This window comes from Cervus canadensis, chromosome 2, assembly GCF_019320065.1.
Source record: "Cervus canadensis isolate Bull #8, Minnesota chromosome 2, ASM1932006v1, whole genome shotgun sequence".
In the NCBI taxonomy this organism is placed as follows: Eukaryota; Metazoa; Chordata; class Mammalia; order Artiodactyla; family Cervidae; genus Cervus; species Cervus canadensis.
This window is the reverse complement of record NC_057387.1, coordinates 114710980-114736002: the sequence shown is the minus strand read 5'-3', so window position 1 is coordinate 114736002 and position 25023 is coordinate 114710980. Positions and strand designations below refer to the sequence as shown.

The window sequence follows — 25023 nt, the reverse complement described above, 5'->3', positions numbered from 1 at the left end:
GGGCCCCCCTCTGCTGACCGACCGGCCTCCCCCTGGGCGCTCATCCTCCAACAAGGCCGTGCAGGGCTACGGCTGACCTCCCTGGGGGGCTCGGTGTGGCGGCCCAGAGATGCTTCCCATGAAGAGGCGAGTGAGTGCTCTGTGGTCCTTCGCACCCCCCGCCCCCGGCCCCCAGGGTGCCCCCACCGGGCTGCAGCCCCCGTCCTGCCCCGTGTCTGGGCTGCCTTCTCCTCACCATGGCCACAGCGGGTCACCAGAGCCGGGCCCCCGCGGCCTGAGGGGGTGGGGCGGCACTGTGGCGCCCCCTCTGCAGAGCGGGCTGAGACCTGGCGCACATCACTCTGCCCACCCCAGGGGCCCCGGGATGTCCCCAGCGGGCAGCCAGCACCCACATAAAAGCCCAAGGGTCTGCAGTGAGTGGAAAGGGGAAGACAGGTGTTAAGGAAGCGTTAGCACAGCCTGGCGTCTCTAGAGCCCATCCGAACTGGAAGGGAGGGCCAAGCTCTGTCCCTGGCCCCCAGCCACCAGCCACAGTTCACCAGTTCCCTCGGAGAACCCAGGCCCAGGGACACGGGCCTCCAAGCCCCTGCATCGCCTGTTCAGCGGCACGGGACAGGGTGCCTGGGGGCCATGGAAGGAGGCCGCCCCCCCCCCCACATACACACTCACACACACACACATGCCCTGGTCCCTCTCTCAAGCGTTTTAATGTTTTAGTTAGATGCCAGCTTTTTAAAACATGGAGATGTCACATAAGAACCTGCTTCCCTTGAAAAACCAGCCTCTCTCCCCAGCTTCCCCTGCACACCCACCCCGGGTGGGCAGCCGGGTGGGCACCCTGCCCACCAACCCCGCCTCCAACAACACACAGCCAGAGCCCCTCTGGAAAGGAGACCATAGAGTCCAGGCTGCCAGCTTTACTGGCGGCGTCAGACTCTGCACGTTAAAGTCTTCTGGACAGACAAGCAGATGGACTGTTTCCAAAGTTGTCTGTTACAAACCACATGCACTTTACATTGTGATAAATACCCCCAATTTTCCCTCCAAAAAGACAGTACTGGTTGACGCTCCTGCCAACCTCAAAGACAAAAGTAACTGTCACTGAATCTCCATGGCAGTTTCACGCTGTTGGTTACCGTGCAGCTGAGAACAGCCCACTTCCACGGTGCCGGCTCTATGGGCAGCAGTGACGGTCTGACACCGGCTCGCCGGAGACAGCCCGCTCGCTTGGTAGTAAGAGGCCTCCATACTTCCTGCTTATCCTAGATTCACTCGCTTGTTCACATCAGCTGAGCAGGGATTGTGTTTTCTCTGGTGGTTGGCAGATGTGCCTGAGGCTCAGGGCAGTGATGGGATTTGAGTCTTTATTTTTATTTTAGTTTATTTATTTTTGGCTGCACTGAGTCTTTTTTAATGTTTAGTTTTATTATTTATTTATGTTTGTGCTGGGTCTTCACTGCTGCCCGAGCTACTCTCTAATTGCAGCGCACGGGTTTCGCACCACAGTGGCTCTGCTTGTTGCAGAGCACAGGTGCGGGGAGCCGTGAGCTTCAGTAGCCGCAGCTCACAAGGTCAGTAGTTGCAGCCCCCAGGCTCTAGAGCACAGGCTCAGTAGTTGTAGTGCCCGGGTTTAGTTGTCCTGTGGCATGTGGGATCTTCCTGGGTCAGGGATCAAATCTGTGTCTACTGAATTGGCAGGTTTTACCACTGGACCACCAGGGAAGCTGGAGGCTTTCTTTAAATCAGGGTCATTTTTCCCATTTTTGTTTGGCTATCAGCTCTCACCCATGGCCCGTACACCCCTTCCCGGATTCCTGTCAGGTTGGCTCATCTGGGATCTAAGTCCCTGTCTCCTCTCTCCCTTGCAATTTCCCTCTTTGCATTTTCCTCTGGGTGGAGGATGGAGGAACCTCCTGGGGGTGGGGGAGGGGAGGGGGCAGAAGAGGGGAGGGAGGGGGGCGTCTCCTGCTGACCTGGATCTCTGGTCCATCCTGCATGGACTCTGTTCATTTTATTCTGTTTCTAAATATTGTCACTTATTCTCAAATTTGCTGCAGTATATCCCATATTCTTACTGAAAATTTATTCTTCATAAGTCCCTCCATTCACTTGTGTCCAAGTTAGCTGCTGCCTGTTCTGTGGGTGAGAGTTCCCCTTCTCTTTGAAGTGCTGATTCTCTTGAAAAGTGTGGACATGTCTGGACCCAGGAGCACCTGAGCAGGTGCCAGGGTCCTCAGGGCTGAGGTCCCCACGTGGAAGGAAGGGGACCCCAGAGCCAGACAGGCAGGCAAGGCTGAGCCTCTCAGCTGAGTGTGAAAGAGCAGCTCTGTTTCTTGGGTAGCCCAAGGGCTACCAGGTAGTCCACTTTTCTCAGGCATAGGGCAGATGGTTCTGGGTGTGTGCACCCCACTAACCACTGGGCCCCCAAGCAGCCAGGGATCGCGTTCTGCCAAGCAGGCATCCTCACTCCCTCCACACAAACCACAAGAAAGGGGACCTGGAAGCCACCCTCCTCTGGGGTTTCATCCAGTGCTGTCTCCACGGCAACCAAGGGTACAGTAGTCCCCTCCCAGCTCTCCGGCAGGTCTCCTCCTCCACTCATCTTTTGGGGGGGTTGTCGCAGCTCAGAGTTGCAGCACATGCTTCAACCTGTGCTCCAGCTAAACCATTTGCCTTGTAAGCAGTTCTAACATTTCTCAATCCAAAACCGTTCTTCAGTTGGAAATAAGCCTCATACAGCCAAAGAAGGAAAACCGAGCATTCCAGACCCTTCCAGACCCAGGTCCCCAGGCCCGCCTCCAGAGTGTGGGGTGCTGACAGTGTCTCAGTGACCAGGGTCATGTCCCCATGGCTGGCAAAGTAGGGGGAGCCGCTCTGAGCTCCAGATTCGTTTCTTCTGATGGAAGATCTCTCACTTTCCCACCTGGTAAGACGTTTCTATCTGGTGAATCTGATGAGCAGGCTCACATCCTCAGTTCAGGTGCGATGGTGTCCTATATTTCGGGTCCTCAGTGGAGAGATCACCTCCGAGAGGATGGATCATGGGTGGTCTTCATCCTGAGGACTGGTGGTCTGGCAGGGCCTGGGTACCCCAGGTGCCCCCAGGAGACCCCTGGGAGCCTGAGGCAGCGCCCAGGGCCTTCCAGGGACAACAGGAGAGGGCCCAGCCAGAGTCCACTGTGCCGTCCCTCTAGGCCTCCAGGAAGGCGATGTTCTTGGGGGGCTTGTCGGGGAACTGCAGGGTGTACAGGTGGGCCATGTACTGGAGCTCGGGCATGACCATCCGCTGACACGTCTGCAGCGTCTGGTTGTCCAGGCCCGGCTTGAGGTTGTAGCCCAGGATGTCCGCCCTGCCTGACTGGTAGGGGCGCAGACGGAAATCGGTGATCTGCGACTTGTTCTTGGGCTCGCTGTCCTGCAGACACAGGGCGGCCAGCTCGCGCCGCCGCTCGCGCAGCCGCGCCACCTCGGAGCGCAGACGCCGCGGACTCAGCTCTGCTCGCAGCCGGGCCCAGAAGGTGCGGTTGAAGTGCTGGTAGAGGCGCCAGTCCAGGGCGCACCAGTGCTTGGCGCGCTCCTGGCCTGCGGGCGACAAGCTGGTGACGCTGTGCCGGCTGCGCGAGTTGAGCCTGAAGGCCACCACGTCGTCCAGCCGCCAGCGCAGCAGGCGCCGGAGCAACACCATGGACTCATCGAAGTGCTCCGCGATGAGCAGCAGCTGGAAGCGCTTCTCCACGTCCAGCAGGCGCGCGCGCACGTAGTCCTCCTCGGGCGGCGCGTCGTTGTCGAAACCCAGGTCGAACCACATGCTGTTCCGGGCGTAGGCGTTGCTCAGGCCCAGGCTCTGGTTATAGTAGGTCCACGGCGAGGCCAAGAAGGCGTCCAGGCTGGTGACGTTCCTAAAAGCGGGGACGTGGCTCTTGTAGTAGACGAAGGAGGACTCCAGCTGGAAGACGGGGTTTCTGAGGATGGAAAAGTAGAAGGTGTCGTTGGGCATGACTTTCTGCACCTGTTGGGAGACAGAAGGGGAAGGGCTGGTGACCCCTGGGCTCCTTCGGGGGTGGTCCCGGGGGCAGGTGGTGCCTCCTCCCTTGCCCCCACCCTGCAGCACACCTGAGCCTGCCCCCAGCCCCCCACCCAGTCCCCTGCATCCAGTCCAGGCCACCTGGCTCCTCTGCCTGCCACCCTTCACCAGCATCCAGAACGACCTGAAAACCCCTGAGCCTGGCTACGCCCCGGCCCCCATTACCTTCCCCTTCACCCCTGCTAAGCCTTTGGGGAGGAGGTCAGAGAAGCCCCCAGGAGGAGATGCCCTCTAAGCTAAGACCCGAATGACCCAGAGAAGGAGCCGTGAACACGTGAAAAGGGCCTGCGGAGGGACGAGCTGGTGAGTCTGGACCCAGGAGGAGGGGAAGAAGAGGGGAGAAGGCGGCAGATGCCGGTTCCCGCTGCTGACTCAGAGAGCAACGCCCCCTGGAGCCCCGGGACCCCGCCAGGGAGCCACGCCCTCCAGGAGCCCCGCCACCGGAGCCCCGCCCTCCAGGAGCACCGCCCCTGGAAGCTCTGCCCTCTGGGAAGCCCCGCCCTTCTGGAGCCCCGCCCAGGAGCCCCGCCCCGGAAAGCCCCACCCTCCAGTAGCCCCGCCCCCAGAAGGATCTGCCCCGGGAAGCCCCGCCCTCCAAGGAGCTCCGCCCTACATGAGCCCCGCCCGCAGACCCCGCAAGCCCCGCCCCCATGGAGCCCAGCCCCGGGAGACCCGCCCCGGAAAGCCCCGACCCCGCGCACCTCTGGCGGATTGAACCTCAGGTGGTTGCACATGATGTTGAAGCGCCGCCCGGGGCCGCCCTGCTCCGCGCCCTCCACGTAGCGCGCCAGGAAGAGCCAGGGGTAACCGAGGTGGAAGCGGCCGCCAGCAGGCAGCGCCGCCGACAGGTTGTGCGTCTCGGCGAAGCGGAAAAGGATGTTGAGCACCGTGCTGCTGGCCGTCTTGTGCGTCTTAAGAAACATGACGTTGGTGACGGGGGGCCTGTCAACTTGGTCCCCGAGTTGGCTGGGGGAAGAGTGCAGCGCCGTGGGCCGGGGATCCTCGCGCTTGCCCAGCAGGAGAAATCCCAGCCCCGCGACCCCTGAACCTGGAGGCCCGCAAAGCTGCTCCACCATCCACGCTTCCCCGACCCACACTCCCTGAGCTGGAAACACCCCAGCCCACCCCGCCACTATGCCCCCTTACCTGAGACCCCGCCCTAGCTGTGCCCTTCCAGTGGTTGCACCACCTGCTCCCACATACTGCAGGCTGCTCTCCCAGGCCCTGCACCCCTCTGCTTCCCAACCTCCTGCCTAGCTCTGAGGGCGCCCAGCATGGCTCTGCCCTGTGACCCAGGCCATATGACCAGCGGTGCTTGGCTCGCCCCTCATGCTGAGCGGGCCGACTCACCGCCGGGCAAGACTGGACGCTGATGCCCACTCCCGTGAAATCAGGGTGGCACCCACCCAGTTGTGGACACCAGCCTGGAGCTACAGGTGCCCACCCTGCCCCAATACAGGACCCCAAAACAGGGCTGGTGAGAGTGACCCAGGATGGTGGAGACAGGGTCCCGAGGCTAGTGCCAGGCCTGGGGGGTAGGCAAGGATACCCAGGAACTTTAGCACTTCCCCTCTCCTGTGGAGATCAGCCAGGCCCAGGGCTGGAGGGCCATCCCAGCAGCCAGGCTAAGGCACTGGGGCTGGGTAGCCATCGGGAGGACCCTGGGCTTCACAGAGGCCATACCACCAACCAGAAGGGGGGCAGGGGTCCTGACCCCCAGGCCACTAGGGGGTTCTAACCACCCCAGCCCTGCCTCCTGGTTACCCTCTGCACACAGCAGCTCTGCCCAGGGCACCCCCAACCTGGCCCAGATTCAACCCTCCCATATCCCTCCCCGGAGTTCTGGGCAGCTTACGGCCCATGGGAGATACTAGGAGGCCCCCAGGCTGGGTGACCACAGGAAGAGCCCCTCCTCCATTGCAGAGGGGAGGCTGAGGCCTGGAAGTGAGGCGTGGCCTGCCACAGTCACAGGCAGGGCTGGGTGCCACTTGGAGTGGGGTATGCTGGGGTCCCATCCCAGTACTGCTCGGGGAGGGGGCAGTGCCCAGACCTCAGGCCACCCAGTGGAGGACTCACGGCATAAGCAGCCTGACGTCCACATGCATGACACCGGCAAGCAGGAGCACAGCCAGGGCCAGGAGGAGGAGCACGGCCCAGAAGCACCTGTGGGCAGAGGACCCCTCAGCACTGAGTACAGGGCCCGGAAGGAGCCTCTGCTGCCTATCCCCTTCCCTACCCGCTCCACCTCCCCAGCGCCCGTGTAATAGCTTGTGTCCATCACCTACTGTGCCCTGGCCCGTGGGGTCCCTGGGGTGGGGGCGAAGCCCAGGATGGGCCTTAGTCATCAGACACCACCCCCACTTCGCTCCCTGCACTGTCCACTGCTCAGAAGCTGGGAGAAGCCAAGAGGGGGACCTACTCCCTGGGGGGGCGGGGGCAGTCAGAGGTGAAAACAGGTCTGGGGACCCTCAACCCTGAGCAGGGCACCCTGAGAGACGGGCCTGACTGAGACCCCTGAGTTCCAGCCTAGGGCCCGTGAGGGCAGGGGGGCCTGCCTGGGTGCAGGAGCTGAAGGTGGTGTGGGCAGGGGTCCTGGGCCAGAACTCACAGGGAGAGGCAGTGAGCAGATGAGGAGAGACAGGCAGGGACTCCCTGTCCTGCCATCCCCTGGTGGGATGAAGAAGCTGCAGTGACTCAGCCGTGAGGGGCTCCTTGGGCCGCACTACCCGGAGGGCCACTTTGTACTGAGAAGGGGGAGGCCCAGCCAGTCTCAGCTCTGCTCACCATCTGCAGGCCGCCCCAGACTTACACCCCAGCTTGGGCTCACCCTGAACCCCCACTGGGGTGTGCAGAGGCATCGCAGCCTCCAAGGTCCAGACTGGCTCCAACTCTGCCCTCCAAACCCAGCCTACCCCCAGGGACAGTGGCTCCTTCACCTGCTCTGGTCCGTTTCCCCCACCCCCCACCCCCCTGCCACCTTCTGTCCTGATCCACGCTACTCCCGAACCCTGGTGGCCTGGCTACCCCCTCCTGTGTCCCTGCCCCGTGGTTCATTCCCCCTCAGCAGTCCAAAAGACCCTTTTATTAAAAAATCCGAAGTGCTCAAAGTCTTCTGTGGTGGTTCAGACGGTAAAGAATCGGCCTGCAATGCAGGTTCGGTCCCTGGCTCAGGAAGATCCCATGCAGAAGGGCATGGCAACCCACTCCAGTGTTCTTCCCTGGAGAATCCCATGGACAGAGGAGCCTGGCGGGCTACAGTCCATTGAGTCTCAAAGAGTTGGACACAACTGGGTGACTAACACTTTCATTTTCTTTCAACAAGCCCAAACCCTTGATTAAATCCCATAATTGAAGAGCCTCCTGTGCTAAACCCTTCAGGAGAGTGCAAGTCTTTCCAGCCGGTCCCCAGGCCCCGGCTCCACCCCTACCCTCCAGCCATTCCACTTCCTCCTGTTCCTCAAACACCCAGCCCCAGGACCTCTGCACTCAGGAGGCTTCAGCAGCAGACTGTCTACCCAGTTTCTGCATGAGCCGCCCCCGACTTCTCTGGGCTGTAGGCAGGGGGTCTCCCAACCTCCCTGCAGCTCACCCTGCCCCTCATATCTCACTACCACCTGAGGGTGTCACAATTACATCTGTCCCTTTGTAGTCTGTACTGCCCACTGGGCTTCCCTGGTGGCTGAGATGGTCAAGAATCCTCCTGCATTGCAGGAGACCTGGGTTTGAGCCCTGGGTTGAGAAGATCCCCTGGAGGTGACAGTCACTCCTTTGTCCATGGAATTCTCCAGGCAAGAATACTGGAGTGAGTTGCCATTTCCTCAGCTCACTCCAATATTCTTGCCTGGAGGATACCCACGGACAGAGGCACCTGGCGGACCACAGTCCATGGGGTCTCGGAGAGTTGGACAGGACTGAGCGACTAAGCACACAGCAAGCTCTGCCCACTGTCAGGTAAGCTCCTCGGTTTCTGGAAGGGCAGCTGGCACGTGCGCGGTGCTCGGCTCGTGTGTGCTGAGTGAGTGAGTGAAGCCCAGCACACATCCCACCCCCCACCGCAGACCTCCTGGTTTGAGTTGGCTTGGGGTGCCGAGGGAGGGGAAACCACAGGGTGGGAACAAGATCGGAAGCAAATCTGTTGAGTGTGAAATGTCCTGAGACACCAAGAGGAGGTGCCCAGCAGTGCTGAAAAAAGAGTCCGGAGCTCAAGGAGTTGCCAGGGCCAGGACATACATTCACACATCAGCATAAAAAGGCCTGGCGTGCTGCAGTCCACGGGGTCACAAAGAGTCAGACACAACCAGGTGAATGAACAACAACAGTAAAACCCATGTGACTTGGAACCTCAGCCACAAGAATCAGAAAAAAATGGCAGACTCCCCTCACCAATCTAGAAGCTTGGGAGGGAAGCTGCTGGCTCTGGCAGACTCAGCCCCATCACACTGAGAAAACTGACGTCTCTCTCCCCATGCTCGTGGCCTGATAGTCACAAGATGGCTGCCAAGTTCCAGCCATCACATAAACATTTGCATCAGCAATAAAGTAGAAAGGACAGGACCAGTCATAATTAGGAACCAAAAGCCTTTTAGAAGCCTCTAACAAACCTCCTCCTCCACCTTGGCCAAAATGCAGTCACATGGTCCCCCCCAACTGCAAGGGAGTGCTGAGAAAGCTTCACTTAGTGTTTACAGCTTCTGTCCTGGGGGGCACAAGGAGAAGGTGGTGGCTGTCAGCCTCAACAGTGTTTGTGTAAATCCATGGAAACGGTGGGCTGCAACCTGGGCCTAGCTCGGTTTGCCCATGGAGGCAGGCACACCTCTGAAATACAAGTGAGCTTCTCGCCTGTGGCCCGGCCGTGGCCCTGGATCCAGGGGGCCCAGCCTGCAGCAAGAACAGCCCCCGAGTCAGGCCCCTGTTTAGTCCTGATGCTCGGGCTGCAGGCACTTCCTGGACATCTGGACGGAATTCACAGCCAGGCGGCCCTGGCCCTGCCTGCCTCCTGTGGCCTCAACAGGGTGTTGGCAAAGCCACCGTCTCCGGGACCTGGGTTGTTTCCGGGTGTTTGCCACAGCCTGTGTACAGTGCAGGCACCGCTTGCATCCAGGTGTTTTGGCCCTGATCTTCCAGCGGGCAGGCCCCTGTGTGCTGCCAGGCAGGGGCCCACCGGGACCCCTCACTCAGCTGGAACACCACCCCCTACACGTCACCCACTCCTTTCCTTCTTGCAGACAGGTGCAAGTCAAGAAGGCGGGGCTCTGTGGCCTCTGCTGAGACCCCTGCCCCCAAGACACCCGGCGCACGGCCCGACCAGCCTGGTGCGGGAGGGACGCTGATGGCTCAGCATCCTGACCTCTCAGGGGTGGCAGGCCTGCATGTGCTCTGCTCAGCCTTGCTCTGAGCTCCCGGGAGGAGCCGCCCAGCCAGGCACCGTCTCCAGGACGGACCGGCGCTGACCGCCTGCCCCCAGGCACCGGGAGGCTTCACGACTGCCCTTCCCAGGTTGGTTCCAAGGCTCACAGCCCTTCCCCCTGAGCGCCCTCCTCACCGCCTGCCCCCTGCTGGTGTCAGGGCCAGCTCTGAGGCCTCCTCTCGGGCGGATCCAAGGGAAGGGTGAGTTCCAGGTGTCCCCGCATCCGAAAGAGGAGAAGGTCCCTCCTGGGCCCGCGTCTCCACGCGGCCTGTGTCCCCAGGGCAGCTGGTTCCTCGGGCTCCAGCAATGTGGAGCAGCAGCGGCTGGGACCAGGAAGGCCTCCGGGGGTAGTGGACGGCCCGGCGGGGCTGGAGGGGACGAGGGGCCACTCCGTGCGGCGGTCAGGTCCCAGGTGAGAGGGGCCGATGACGCCCTGCACGCGGAGGCTGGCACAGGGAGCAGAGCCGGGAGGGAGCTCCCTGACTGCCTGGGGCCCCCGCACAGCGCTCTGCGGGGATGGGGCAGGGGCATGCGGGGGAGGAGCCCAGGAGGAAAGGGCAGCTGGCGGGTGATGCTGGACAGCGGGCGGCCAGACCCCGGCCTCGCAGGAACCTCTCGACACCCCCCCAGACAGAGACTCAGAAGTGGGCTCACACTGGCTGCAGGCCCGCCCCGTGAGACCCCTCTGTCCCCCTGGCCCCAAGCGGGGCGCAGGTCCCCACCCCCCACTGTGCTCTGGGGCAAGGAGATGGCCAGGCCCCGCACCCAACAGTCTCAAAGCTTCATGTCATCCCCCAAAGAGAGTTTTTAACTCAGAATTCAATTTTAACTCATCTTCCCATGGAAGCACATCATACGGTCATAGCAGGACAATTCTAAACAGTGTCAGGGAGCAGGGGCCTGCCAGGTGCTAGGAAGAGAGGGGACCCGAGGGCAGGGAGGGCGCCTGATGCCGTCCAGGGCAGCAAGCAGCCGGCCACCCATGAACAGGCTGCCGCGCAGGACTCCCAGCCGGCTCCGTCCATCAGAAGAAACCACTCAGAGCCATGAACGCGGTGGGCTGGGCGGGCACTCCCTCCCTCCCAGGGCGCACTGCCTTTCAGGACCTCAGAGCCCCTGCCCAGCACGGACATGTCCAGGGACTCACCCCTCCACCATCTCAGGTTCTGTGATCTGGACACACACATGGCGGGGAGTCCCACACACTAGGACACGGTGAGGAAGCCCGGGGCTCGCGCAGTGCTCCCCGGGGCCGGCCCAGCTGGGGAATGAACAGGAGCCGTGGGCTGGCAGCCTCCCCACGGGACAGGGCAGGGAAACCTCCGGGGGCACGGGATCCAGGGCGAAGGCCCACGAGCTGAGAGATGTCCAGCGGGACAGGTCGGGGAGAACCAGGCAGGAGCCGGCAGCCCCGTCGCAGGGAGCGGAAGTCCGGGGCTGCTCCGGGAGGGGGCGCTGGGTGGATCTGGGCCCAGCGTAGCCTTCCCCGGGGAAGGGCCGGGTCCGTGCGCCCAGGGGCTGTTTTCTCTCTAGGCTCTCGGAAGTGTTTGGTCATTTTCATCACCCTAGTCCTGTGCCCCTTGTGTTTATTTCAATCTCCAGTTTTTATTGCCACTTAAATGAATTCACATTTCATTTCTTGGTCCTTATCACTAGAGTAGAAAAAGCTTTGTTAAAAAAAGAAAAATGTGCCTTGTATCCAGTCAGTTCCAGCCACTGTAGATGCCTCTGGCAGCCGAACGCTGGCGGTCTGCTGTCTGGTGTGACGGGGCGCTGCCCGCTCGCCCTCTACACCTGCCTGCTGGCCTGTGACCAGCCCATCACCAAGACAAGCCGGGTCTCGCTGGAAAGAAACAGGCTTTAAAAAAAGAAAAAGAAACGGTCTTTAGGGACCACAGCCTGGGGGCTGGGGGTGCTCGCTGCTCCGGGACGTTGTCAGTTGCTGGGTCCTCTCAGTGGACACAGCTGGGAGCTCCCCGAGCTCACACCCACACGGCCAGCTCTGACGCAATGGTGTGTTCGGTGGTGTTCACTCACTCAGTCATGTCCAACTCTGTGACGCAATGGACTGTAGCACGCCAGGCTTCCCTGTCCTTCACTGTCTCCCGGAGTTTGCTGAAACTCATATCCATTGAGTTGGTGATGCCGTCCAACCATCTCATCCTCGGTCATCCCCTTCTCCTCCTGCCCTCAATCTATCCCAGCATCAGGGTCTTTTCCAGTCAACAGACTCTTCTTATCAGGTGACCAAAGTATTAGAGCTTCACCTTCAGCATCAGTCCTTCCAGTGAATATTCAGGACTGATCTCCTTTAGGATGGACTGGTTTTATCTCCTTGCTGTCCAAGGGACTCTGCAGCACCACAATTTGAAAGCATGAATTCTTCTGCGCTCAGCCTCCTTTATGGTCCAACTTTCACATCTGTACATGACTACTGGAAACACCATAGCTTTGACTAGACGGACCTTTGTTGGCAAAGTGATGTCTCTGCTTTTTAATATGGTGTCTAGGTTTGTCATAGATTTTCTTCCATGGAGGAAGCATCTTTTAATCTTATGGCACAGCCACTCTCCACAGGATTTTGGAGCCCAAGAAAATAAAGTCTGTCACTGTTTCCATTGTTTTCCCATCTATTTGCCATGAAGTGATAGGATCAGATGAGATGATCTTAGTTTTTTAAATACTGAGTTTTAAGCCAGCTTTTTCAGTCTCCTCTTTCACCTTCATCAAGAGGCTCTTTAGTTCCTCTTCACTTTCTGCCATTAGAATGGTATCATTTGCATATCTGAGGTTACTGATATTTCTCCTAACAATCTTGATTCCAGCTTGTGCTTCATCCAATTCAGCATTTTGCATATGTACTATGCGTATAAATTAAATAAACATGGTGACAATATATAGCCTTGATGTACTCCTTTCCCAATTTTGAACAGGTTTCTCAGGAGGCAGGAAAGGTGGTCTGGTATTCTCATCTCTTGAAGAATTTTCCGGTTTGTTGTGATCCACATAGTCAAAGGCTTTGGCATAGTCAATAAAGCAGAAGTAGAAGTTTTTCTGGAATTGTCTTGCTTTTTCTATGATCCAATGGATGTTGGCAATTTGATCTCTGGTGCCTCTGCCTTTTCTAAATACAGCTTGAACATCTGGAAGTTCATGGGTCATGTATGGTTGAAGCTTGGCTTGGAGAATTTTGAGCATTACTTGCTAGCGTGTAAGATGAGTGCAATTGTGCGGTAGTTTGAACATTCTTTGGCATTGCCCTTCTTTGGGATTGGAATGAAAACTGACCTTTTCCAGTCCTGTGGCCACTGCTGAGTTTTCCAAATTTGCTGGCATATTGAGTGCAGCAGTTTAACAGCATCATCGTTTAGGATTTGAAATAGCTCAGCTAGAATTCCATCACCTCCACTAGCTTTGTTAGCAGTGATACTTCCTAAGGCCCTCCTGACTTTGCATTCCAGGATGTCTGGCTCTAGATGAGTGATCACAGCTTCTCAATGACCCTCTTGCTACTGCTTCCTGTCTCCTCTCTTGCACCAGAGCCTAGTCTCAGACACAAGCTGGGGGAATCTGAGGCCCTGCCATCACTTTCTGCTCTCCACACACACCCCCTTAAGGTCAAGCCATTGTGGCACATGCTTTGCCCTCCCTCCACCCTTTTTTTATATTTATTTATTTGGCTGCATCAGGTCTTAGCTGTGGACATGGAATCTTATGTTGCAGAGCATGGGCTCCAGAGCACACAGCTCAGCAGTTGGGTCGCACGAGTCACGGCATATGGGATCTCAGTTCCCCAACCAGGGATCCAACCCACGTCCCCTGGTTTGGAAGGTGGATTCTTTACACTGGACCATCAGGGGAGTCCCTTGCTCCACCATTGCATCTGCTACCATACCTGGGTTTCCAGACATAATGTGAGCTTCTCCAACCCCCAGCTGCCTAATGCTCCCTCATGTCCTCCTGACGAAGGACTTGAGATCCACCTGAGAGAGGCTCCCAGGAACCAGCAGGCAGACAGGCTGAGCCTCCGTAAGCTCGGGACTACGCTGGACCAAGTGTAGTATGCTCACATGCAGGGCGGGGCTGCCGGGAAAGGATGCCCACGTCAGCCCGCAGTCACCACCCGTGGGCCCCAGGAGGGTGGCCGCAGAGGCAGCGGGAGACGGTGCGGCAGCCGAGGGGCCAGGCCCCAGGGTCTGCTCGCTGCACACCTTCCCCAAGCCCCAAAGGGGTGCACTTCTGGAAGGCCACGCTGTGGTCACGGGGTTCCCGCACCGCAGTCAAGCCGCGTCGGCAGAGCTCACAAGACCCTCCAGGGAAGGCAGCTTGTCACTAGAGCCTGAGCGGTTGGTTTCTTTTTTTAAATTGAAGGATAATTGCTTTACAGCATTGGTTTCTGCCATACATCGACCATGAATCAGCCACAGGGCTACACGTGTCCACTCCGTCGTGAAACTCCCTGCCACTCCCTTCCCCATCCACCCCTCCAGGTTGTCACGAGCACTGACTGGCTTTAGGCTCCCTGCGCCACACGGCAAGTTCCCACTGGCTATCTACTTTACACGGGGTTTTATCATCCCATATAGTTAGAGTTTAACCCCAGCTGGACGAGGCCCTCCTGGGACATTAACGGGCCTGGCTTTTCCCCTCAGTCTGCCCCAGGCCTGACTTTGTTCTGACACATAAAACTCCCTTCAGCAAACACTGGGTGTTTGCTGGCCCCTTCAGAGGAGCCGCACTGAGCACCTCTTGGAAATTTCTGCTATCTCATTTACAATAACCCCTTTGGCCTTAAGGAAACAAGTTCTCCACAGTATTGCAGTGGAAAGGAGAAAAGAGTAATGAGTTTTTCTCTCCTTCCCTGAAAACAAACAGAGAATAATGAGCAGGTCTGATCACTCCTAGTTTTCACTTTAACTGTTCCTAATCTGTAGTCAGCATTCAAAAAACGAAGATCATGGCATCCAGTCCCATCGCTTCATGGCAAATAGATGGGGAAACAATGGAAACAGTGAGAGACTTCATTTTGAGGGGCTCCAAAATCACTACAGTTGGTGACTGCAGCCATGAAATTAAAAGATGCTTGCTCCTTGGAAGGAAAGCTATGGCCAACCTAGACAGCATATGAAAAAGCAGAGTCATTACTTTGCTGAAAAAGGTCCACATAGTCAAAGCTATGGTTTTTCCAGTAGTCATGTGTGGATGTGAGAGTTTGACCATAAGGAAAGCTGAGTGCTGAAGAACTGATGCCTTTGAACTGTGGTGTTGGAGAAGACTCTTGAGAGTCCCTTGGACTGCAAGGAGATCCAACCAGTCAATCCTAAAGGAAATCAACCCCAAATATTCATTGGAAGGATTTATGCTGAAGCTGAAATTACAAAACTCTGGCCATCTGATGAGAAGAGCTGACTCATTGGAAAAGACCCTGATGCTGGGAAAGATTGAAGGCAGGAGGAGAAGGGGACCACAGAAGATGAGAAGGTTGGATGGTATCACTGACTCGACAGACATGAGTTCAAGTTAGCTCCGGGAGTTGGTGATGGACGGTGAAGCCTGGTGTGCTGCAGTCCTTGGGGCCACAGAGTCGGACACGACTGAGTCTGAACAGCGATGACCTGTAACTAAGTTTGCTTTTCGGCCTTTGACTCTGCAAGAACGATTTCTGCACCTATTAACTCTATGTAACACATCCTATATCTGGTGCTCACCTTTACTGCACGCTCTCTCTCTCTCTCTCTGCAGACCACCTCTTGTAGTTTTTCTCATTTTTTGCATTCAGAAAAAGGCCATAGTTCAATACACAACATAGTTCAAGACCCAACTACCCAACATCAACCTACGACTGCTTCCAAAACAATGCAGGAGGAGGAAGAACACCAGATCCTGATGTCTTTGTCCCTCATCACCACTCCAACTGTGAGCCCTCACCTATGGGGTCCCCCGACTCCTCGTGGAAGAGGGCGCAGTCCTCGAGGCACGAGCCTGTTCTGTTCTGTCTCCCCGCACTGGTTGAGGATGAAAGCCACCTTTCTATTTCCTCCAAACTCTGTCTCTGTTTTTTTTTGTTGTTGTTGTTGTTTGGCTTCGGTGGGCAGAGAATCCAAGATTTTTGGTGGTAACAACAGCAGCCCAAGAACAATAATGTCTTCAGAGAAATCCCTCATTTCTAAGGAGAGGCTCTTCCTTTGCAGAAGACCCTCTGGTCCCAACACCCGCGGAGTCAGCAGGGTGTGGGTGTGGGATGGGCTGGGCAGTCCGCCCAGCAGGACTGGTGCTCAGGGAGCCACTTCTGGGGCTGGCAATGGGAAGGCTGTTCTGCCCGTCAGGGACACAGGGTCCCGGGCATTTGCCATCTGTCTTGGGGAATGGAATCCTGTACAGCCGCAGCTGTTAACCTTTGACACTCCCTGAGATGAGGCACTCTGCTCCAGGAAAACTGGTGGAACAGGTCTTTACATAAATATTTTCAGAAACTGATTTTATGAGCCCAAGTCTTGCATGTCCTCATCTTAAGAAATCACTAAATCCCTTCACGGTGACATCAGCTCCTCATGACTAGCAGAAAACCTTTTGTAAGATAAGCGCTTGATTTCATGAACTCCTCCTTCACCAAAGTCACACACATTGGCCTCCCCCCCGCCCCCCCCCCGCACTGCCTCTTTGGAGCAGTCTCACAGAGCTGTCTGGGGTGCTGTCTCCCAGGCTGTGGTCCTCATTTGCCCCAAATAAAACTTAACTCACAACTCTCGCGTTGCCCATCTTTTTTAAGTGAACATTGAAAAACCGCCTCCCCAGTCTGCCTCACAGTCCCCTCCCCCTGCCCCAGGGAGTGCTCACAGACCCTCACCCTTAGGGCCAGCTCAGCGGCTGCACAACTTTGGGGAAAGCGTGGGGTATATGAATTACATGTCAATAAAGCTGTTTTTAAAAGTCAAATAATAAATAGAAATATTTTTGAAGAGTTCAGGGCTAAAAAAGTCACCTTTTTCAAAAGTCACCTTTTGAAAGTCAATAATTGTAGAATATTTAAATATACCTGAAAATTAGAAACCATGTAACACCGCTTCCTGTGCTGTTGATTAAAGAGGCTTCCTGTGAGGAAGGACCGTGAGGACCTGACCACTCAAACCAAGGGTTCTTGGTGAAGCCCCTTTCTCTCTGGTTTGGCCCCAGTCACTCAATAGGAAGACTGCCAAGAGCCCCAAGCCTCCTGCATGTGGAGCCCAAGTGTGGGGGCTCTGGGCTACAGCCAGGTGGTGGCCTCTGCCCTGTTCAGGGACAGGGGTTTCCTGGGGTGGCCAGGCGGCCAGCACCCCTCAGGGTTTGCTATTAGGGTCATGGAGCGTGGGCTCAAAAGTGGCACCAGCCAGCCCTGCAGCAGAGGGGCTGGAGCTGATGGGGCCGCCAGGCGGGGCACTGCTCCTGTTCCAGTGGGAGCTGGCGAGGGGGAGCTCAAGGCCCCTAGCCCCCAAGGCCCAGGTGAGCAGCCGGCCGACTGCTGAGTGCCCCAGGTGGGGCCGTTCAGGGAGAATTCTGAGCATCTGAGTAAGAACCAATAAAAGATCTGAAATTATGGGTTATAAACAGTCCGAGGACACCCCATCTCCAATTCAAGGAAGTTCTCCAGAAGGACAACATCTGCCCACCACTCTGTACTCAGCCAATTTTACCCAGAATCGAGAAACACGGCGCCCAACGAGATCCAGCGCCACAGGCAGAAGGCTCTTGGAGGCCCAGGGCCACACCTGGTCATCTGCCCCCCTCCTCGGTGATCCCGTAGCCTGAGGGACACAGGAATGAGCTGAAAAGGGCCAGCCTCCCCCCCCGCCCCCCCCACACACACAGACACACAAGGTCAAAGCCTCCATCTGTCCTCCTGCTTTTCCAGAACAAAGTCTCCCTTGGCTGATCCCAGGGCCCAATCCAGGGTTCCCGTGTAGGATCCAAAGTGGCCACATAAACACACCCACAGCGGTCACCAGTGGCGGTCTGTCCATCCATCATTCCTTCCACTTGTCCTTGCTGAGCCCCAAATGCCCTACTGGGTGTGGGGCCAAGCCAAGGAGGTAGGTGCAATGGCAGCACTTAATTAGCAGGGGCCAAGGATAAGACTGAACTTATAAGACTTCAAGGATAAGAGGAGGCAGGCTCCCTCCTCACAGATAAGCCCTTGGCTGGGAAGGCTTCATCCTCAGGAAACCAGACCCTGCCCCCCTGCCCCAGCTCGGCTGTTTGAGAAGAACAAGGAGGTGCTGGCCCCCGCTGCCCACCCCCACCCCCAGACACACCAGCAGGAGGTCTGGCACAGGGCTGCCCAAGGTCTCCTTGGGCCTGGGAACCCTGTGATCAGGATGGGTGAGGCCGTGGCCCAGTGAGTCCAGGGCAACAGCCATCTGTACAAAGTGAAATAAAGTCGCTCAGTCGTGTCCAACTCTTAGCAATCCCGTGGACTGTAGCCTATCAGGCTTCTCCATCCATGGGATTTTCCAGGCCATAGTACTGGAGTGGGTTGCCATTTCCTTCTCCAATTTGTACAAAGATCAAACCAAAAAGAAGGGACGGGGCCCAGATGTCTAAACTCAACATATCCCACATAGAGGGAAGGAGTGGGGGCACCCTCCACCCAGGGGATCCTGCTAAGACAGAAAGGAAAGTCACCTTGCCACTGCCTGCAGGGTGCAACAGAGAAGAAACGTGGCCAAGACGCCCGTCCCCTCAGCCAGTCCCCACCTGTCACCGCCCACCGAGTCGGGAGTGACGGGGCCTTGCTTTGGCCGGAATCTGAGGCTGGCAGGAAGAACCTTGCAATTTCTGCTTCTTCTCCCTCAACTCTGTCCTGAGACGGCACCCCCCAGGAAGCTGCTGTGCCACTTTCCAGGAAGGGAAACCCAGATGCCGAGCCCCGGGAGTGAGAGGCGGCCAGGGCCTTCCAGCCCCGCGGCCGTCCAGCTGAGCGCAGCTGCTGGTGGGGCAGGGCGTTGCCAGGGATGCCACTGAGCCCAAGAGATGGGTCAGCACGGCCTGGCACAGCTGGGCCTCTGGGGGCTGCTTACGGGACTGCTGATGTGAGGAGAGCCCAGGGCGGCCCACCTGACCCCAACAGGGCCCTCCAAGTCCTTCCCCCAAGGGGGCTGCTTCATGCTCTACAACCTGGGGGTGTTTCCTCACCTCGGGTGACACCACATTTGCCCTGAAGTCAGTTCAGTGGGTCACACCCTGAGAGCCGGAGGTTGCAGCCAGCACTCTTAGAGAATAGTGTGAAATAGAACCAAACAGAACAGAAAGAAAAGGATAGATGTAGAAGAGCATAGGTGTAGATACAGAATCTAGTAGATACAGAGTCAATAAGTATAGACTTGTTTAGGCGCTAAGCTGTGTCACTCTCTTTTCGACCCCGTGGACTGTTGCCCACCAGGCTCCTCTGTCCATGGGATTTCCCAGGCAACAAAACTGGAGTAGGTTGCCATTTCCTCCTCCAGGGCATCTTCCCAATCCAGGATCAAACCCAGGTTTCTTGACTCCCCTGCATTGGAGGCGGATTCTTTACCACTGCATCACCTGAAAAGCTCCAGATACAGACTGGCAAAGAATAAATGCAGACTCGAGCAGACTAGACAGTATCTGAGAGTGTGGGAGGCAGCAGGGCTGCGGGGAGACGTGTTTCAGGCAGACACAGTACACGGAGATTCAAGTTTGTCCCAGACAGCGAAGCTGCGCGCTTTCTTCCCCGGGGTCGCCAGGGAAACAGGTCCACTCTTCTGCCCAGTCACCATGGAAACAGTCCACTCTTCCTCATCATTCAGTTGCCATTCTGCCTCCGTCACCTCATGCTCAGACCAAAGTGTCCCCTTGTCCACTGAAAAGCGGACTGCAAGCATTCTGGCCAGCCCCACTCTGGACTGTTTCTGGCCCCCATCCTGCCCACACGTGGCCACCGCAGCTCTGCAGCAGCAGAACGTTGCCAGACGCCCTGCCCTGTCCCCTATCCGCCTGCACTCGCACGTGTACTGTTTACCCACCCTAAGAGCTGGCCTGAGGCCAGGAGAATCACCCAGCCCCCACAGGGTCACACAGCCCCATGGGGTCACAGCTTTCTGTGGGGTCACACAGCCCCCACAGCCACTCCCTGGTCCCAGCACCCCAGAAGATTTTTGTCTCAAGAGGCTGATCTCAAAAAAACCACAAACACAACTTTCCAAAGACCTGAAGCCAAGGCGTGGAGTTGGGGGACCATTCCAAAGGCTCCCATACAGTCAGGGGGATTGATGCCCCAGCATCTCAGGCCAGGAGGCTCACCCAGACCCCTCACCCCGCCCAGCGGAAGAAGTCTGGTCTCCATTCCCGGCAGCCCGTCTGGCCAAACAGGCCACCAGTCTCCCCCAGCCCACACTTGTCCCCTCGTCCCTGTGGACCCCTGGGTGCCCCCGGCCCACACCTGTCCCCTCCATCCCCATGAACCCCTGGGCTCCCCTGGCCCACACCCGTCCCCTCCATCCCCGTGGACCCCTGGGCTTCCCCGGCCCACGCCCGTCCCCTCCATCCTCGTGGACCCCTGGGCTCCCCCGGCCCACGCCCATCCCCTCCATCCCCGTGGACCCCTGGGCTCCCCTCTCCCACACTCGTCCCCCCTCCATCCCATGGACCCCTGGATGCCCTCGGCCCACACCCATCCCCTCCATCCCCATGGACTCCTGGGCTCCCCTGCCCACACCCGTCTCCTCCATCCCCATGGACCCCTGGATGCCCTCGGCCCACACCCATCCCCTCCATCCCCATGGACTCCTGGGCTCCCCTGCCCACACCCGTCTCCTCCATCCCCATGGACCCCTGGGCTCCCCCTGCCCACGTTCATCCCCTCTGTCCCGGTGGACCCCCGGACTCCCCCGGCCCATACTCGCCCCCTCGTGCCTGTGGCATCCAGACGTGCTGCAAGGCTGAGCCTGCTGGTGCCCTGTCCTGGGTGGCAGGCGGCCTCTCTGCCCACAGGCCCAGGGCGCTGACCAAGAAGATGGGCCCCAGGCATTCCCTCAAGTCAGAGAAAACCAACCCGAAGTTCTCGGCCTTCAGGACCACCAAGTGTGAACCTGCACACAGCCCTTCCCCCCCCGAGGTCTGCACTGCACCTGCAAGCCTGGGATACCCACAGCAGCTGCCCAAGCCTTCTGTCCCAACAGCACCCATGGGACCCACCCTCCCATCAGGGCCGGGACCGCCCGCGGGATCCGGTCTGGACCCCAGATAGTGGAGTGACACCCACCACCCACCACCCTCCGGGGAGGCCCTGGGAAGAGGTTGGTCATGTCCCCCTGCCCTCGGGAAGCGGTGGCTGTGGGCTGAGGGGAGAGGGACCCTGGAGGCAGAGCAGCCCCCCTCAGGCCAGGAGAGGATGGGGGTGCTTGCAGATGCCACGTCCCTCCCCTCCTGACCTCCACAGCACGGGCAGGCTCTAGGGCCCAGGGCCCGGCCAGCACCCTGAACTGCACAGGCGGCTGATTGGCCCTGAAGTGCCGGAGCTGGGTGGGGGACACAGCCAGCCCCCCAGAAGATGACCGCAGGACTGAGGCCGGCAGAGCCCGACCCCAGCAGCTGCCCACCCAGGCCTCCAGCCCAGACACCAGATCCCCGTCTCCTCTGCCCACATCCCCCTTATCCCAAACGCCCACCAGGCCCAGGACAAGACCTGGGACAAGGCTGGCTGGTCAGGAGAGGGGGGCTCCCCACTGCCTGAAATGAAGCCCATGAGGGTGAACTCAGGGCGAATGCCCAGTCCAGGGCGATGCCCCAGGAGGACTTAGTCCATCAGGCACTCAGGCCCCCAGGACTCAAGAAGGAATCTGGCCCCTGTGATGACACAGCCCCCGCTTACCTCTGCAAGCCCCCCAGGGAGGACGGCATGCTGGCAGGTGGTGATCCGGCCTGGCCCCTTGTCCCACTTGGGCGGGAGGCCGCAGGGCACCAGCAGGGTGTGACGCTGGGCACAGTGGGAACTCGAGACATGCACCTGCCAGCCTGGGGTGGGGCTGCGCCCTGCACCCACTCCTGAGCCCGGGCTTTCCCGGGGGAGGCCGGCGCCTGGCACACGCCCACGAGCCTGTGCCCGCTCACCCTGCCCCGCTGTGCAGTAGGTCAGCCTGGGGGGCCTGCAGGGAGCTGTGGGCGGCGACAAGGCCTCTGGGTTCAGAACTCAGGGCAAGACGCAGATCCTGCCGAGGGTTGGTAGACGGCTCTGAGGACAAGGAAGAAAGCAGGAGCCAAAGTCAACAGCTTTTCTCTTTTTCCTCCTCCTTTTCAAAAGCTTCACCCAGGAAGAAAACTTAGCTGTTATTTACACCTTGGGCTGGAAAAGAACTTTCAAAGGAGGACATTCAGGTAGAAAATTTTAAATTTAGCAGATTTTACTCAACGTAAGTACACTTCTTTCTTTTGGAAATAAATAAATACAATTTCAAAGACAACAACCGAGAGAAACATTTGCAGCATTTTAACCAAATGTCAGGTCCATAGTGAAGTGAAGTCACTCAGTCGTGTCTGACTCTTTGCGGCCCCATGAACTGTAGCCTACCAGGCTCCTCCATCCATGGGATTTTCCAGGCAAGAGTACTGGAGTGGGTTGCCATTTCCTTCTCCAGTTAGGTCCATAAGGAAAGACAAAATTCCCCAAGGCACCGTGAAGCACCCCAGCCCCAGCCAGCCGGGGTCTTTGGCCATGTGGGTGCCGGGGGGGCCACAGTGGCCGGGCACTCTGGGGCTGCCTGTCCACAGGCCCTTCCCCAGCCTGGTCTGACCCGTCGGGGAGGGTAGGCAAACGTGCGCTCAGAGGCCTTTCTGGCGAGCTGGTGGAGAGGCCTCAGGGACACATTCACTTTCTCTCTGATGGCACCTCGGACACAGCAGAGCTTGGGGGGCGGGGGCGGAGTTCAGAGAGCCCGCACCCGAGAAAGGATGGGGAGAAGGCCGGGGCCTTGCCTCCAGGCCCCGTAGAGGTTCTGGGAGGGCCTTACTCGGGGGAGCTGGAGCCCCACACGCGTACCTCGTTTCTGTTGGGGGAGTGGGGATGAAAAGAGATAAAGACGGAAGCGCTGTGCTCCCAGCCCTGACCTCACCGGTGAGCCCCACCTGCAGCACCCTGACACCAGACAAACCACCGGAAGGCTCCAGGGCGCGGCTGCCAGGACTCACGGGGCCAAGCATGGGCTTGTCTCACCTGACAGACCACTGCCCCGCACACCCCGCTGCCAATGGAGCCACACAGCCCAGCCCAAGGTCAGGAGGCAGGGCATCGTCCGCCTGCAGCCACCCTCTGTCCCCGGGGCCCTGGGGCAGTCCCCTCCTGGCACAGGAGGCCCCGGTTTGCTGGAGCAACTGGTCCTCCCCAGGGTGCGGGTCTGAGGGGCTCCTTGACTTGCTCAGGGCCCTCGCTGGGCCAGGCAGCTGTCTGCCTGGCTCCTCCGGGTCAGGGCTGGGCAGGTAAACGGCCATCACCAGCTCCGGCTTCGGAGGCCCATTCCTCCTGCAGCAAGGTGGCATGTGGCTCCAGGGGAATGAGAATCCTCCCTGAGCACCCCCAGGGTGAGGAGCCCCACCTCTAGCCAGGGGTGGGGAACGCTAAGGGCCACATGTGAGGAGGTCTTGGGGCAGACCCCTCACTCTCCTACCTACCGGGGTCTCAGGCTTCGCTGTTGCTACAAAAGTTTGCTCTCCTCCAAACGTTCCCCAGACACTCGGTGATGGACCTGGGGGACAGGCTGCTGAGCAGAGACCCCGAGGGTCCCCTGGGGCCCCACCTGCGGGGACACAGATGGTCCTGGGGTGTTGGCTCCAGGTGAGGGCAGCCAGGTGCCAGGCAGGGTCAACGGCTGCACCCCCAGTTCAGGGCGAGGCTGCTGGAGCCCAGAGCCACAGCAGTCAGCATCTGCTGTCAAAGGCAGGGGCCCGCAGCAGGGGCCCGCAGCAGCTCCTGCTGGTGCAGCCAGCAGCAGAGAGCAGGAGTGGACCACCGGCCCGGCCGAAATCAGGGCATCTCAGGGCTCAGCCCTCAGGAGCTGTGGGGAGGGCAAGGACGGGCCGCAGGGCCGGAGTGGGAGGGGCCTCCAGGAGGGGAGATGCCCACGAGTAGCCTGGATGGGGAGCCAGACGGGGCAGGGAGCAGACACGGCCACGCACAAGCCCAACCCGGCCGCTGTTGGGGGAGGGCTGGGGGCTGGGGGCTCGGGGGACAGCCCTGGGGGGCTGGAGGCTGGGGAACTGGGGTCTAGGGGGCTGGGTGCTAGCCTTGCAGGGCAGTGGGGACTTGGGCCTCCTTTCTCCAGTGCAAACAGATCCCCACAGCGACAGGTGGGGAGTGGCCTGTCTGCACCAGAGAGACCCTCCATCAACCCAGCCCACCGGCTCACGGCTGCTGCGGACTCTCCCAGGTGCCTTCACTGAGTGCCCCACCCCCATCACAGCCCCTCAGGGTCGGTCTCTCGGGGGTCCCGGGGGACGGCTAGGAGCCCCGCGTCCCCCTTCCCAGCCTCCTGTCATCAGGAGCCCATCTTGGGCCCTGTGAACCCCCCGCCTGTGACTGGGGCTCTCGGTCTCCTGAGCCAGCCCGTTTCCGACCTCGGGGACAGGACAGGACGGGGCTCCCTGGGCAGCACAGCCCTGGGCTGCCTGTGGACTTGGGAGCTCTGTTTAGGGGGCCGCGGGGCCCCCACGGAGGCGGGCATCACTGCGTGCCATCTGCCCCATGCCCGCGACCCTGCGGGTGGAACCCGAGGCAGCCCTGCAGACAGGCCCCAGCACCCACTCTGCGGGGCTTGGATGGGGGACAGCCGTGCCGCCCTGGGTCCCCACGGCCTGGCCTTGCCAGCGTCAGAGGCCTTGGCCCGGCGGCCACAGCCCTTGTCACCCGGAGCGTCCAATGTCCCCAAAGGCCCAGATGCCCCCTCTGTCCTGCTCACCTCCTCCTGCGTCCGGAGGCCACGGTGCTGCTGGCGGGGGCATCTCCCCCTCACACGCCCAGCGGCCTCCGCATTCCTCGCCTGAAGGCTCAGGCCGGCCCCACCTTTCAGGGGAACGCTCTCTCCCCACCCAACCCCTCTCCTGCCCCTACACCCACGGATGGGGGGGTTCATCGCTCTCCAGCTGGGGTCCCAGCACCCAGATCCAAGCAGGAGGAGCGGGACAAGGTGGGCGGCACAGGGGCCATCACTGCGGCCCCAGCTCAGATCTGGGCTGGGGGACACAGGGCGGGGGGCTGCCTGGGCTCAGGAGTGATGGCGGGAGCCCCTGTGAGGCCAGGGTCTGGGGGCTCCCGCTCACCCCGTCACGGCCCGGGAGTCGACAGGGACTCCAAGAAGATTCCAGCAAAGTGTGGAAGCAGGTGCGGGGGCATGGCCAGCAGAGCTGCGCCTCCTCCCCTGGGCTCCGCCCTGAACGGGGGTGGGGGCACGGCAGAAGGGGGTCCTCCCGTCCAGAGACCTCGGATGCACCCCCCTCGCCAGCCCAGGGCCGGCGGCCCCTCGGGGCTCGGGCTGGTGAACCCCGGGAG

The 25023-nt window shown here is 59.3% G+C and overlaps 1 protein-coding gene across 2 annotated transcripts; it reads right to left on the bottom strand.

Annotated features, from left to right (window-relative positions):
• Positions 1 to 703: 703 nt before the first annotated feature.
• GAL3ST2 (galactose-3-O-sulfotransferase 2) lies at positions 704 to 24493 on the bottom strand. Of its 2 annotated transcripts, XM_043448434.1 has the most exons (5): positions 24434 to 24493; positions 21358 to 21717; positions 6161 to 6247; positions 4786 to 5050; positions 704 to 4009 (listed from the first exon to the last, which is right to left on the bottom strand). In XM_043448434.1, exons 2-5 carry the CDS (start codon positions 21486 to 21488, stop codon positions 3191 to 3193), a joined length of 1302 nt encoding a protein of 433 aa, XP_043304369.1. In that variant the 5' UTR covers positions 21489 to 21717; positions 24434 to 24493; the 3' UTR covers positions 704 to 3190. The 2 variants fall into 2 exon arrangements, with proteins under 2 accessions (XP_043304369.1, XP_043304375.1); XM_043448440.1 differs by lacking the exon at positions 6161 to 6247.
• Positions 24494 to 25023: the final 530 nt, after the last annotated feature.

Bases quoted from the DNA above. Each gene is read 5' to 3' on its own strand.
- GAL3ST2 (XM_043448434.1), bottom strand. From the start codon at position 21,488: ATGTCTCGAGTTCCCACTGTGCCCAGCGTCACACCCTGCTGGTGCCCT. The intron at 6,248-21,357 runs GTAAGCGGGGGC...CTCTGCCCACAG, and splicing joins TCCCTGGGGGGCTTGCAGAG to GTGCTTCTGGGCCGTGCTCC. The intron at 5,051-6,160 runs GTGAGTCCTCCA...CTCTTCCCCCAG, and splicing joins GACGTCAGGCTGCTTATGCC to CCAACTCGGGGACCAAGTTG.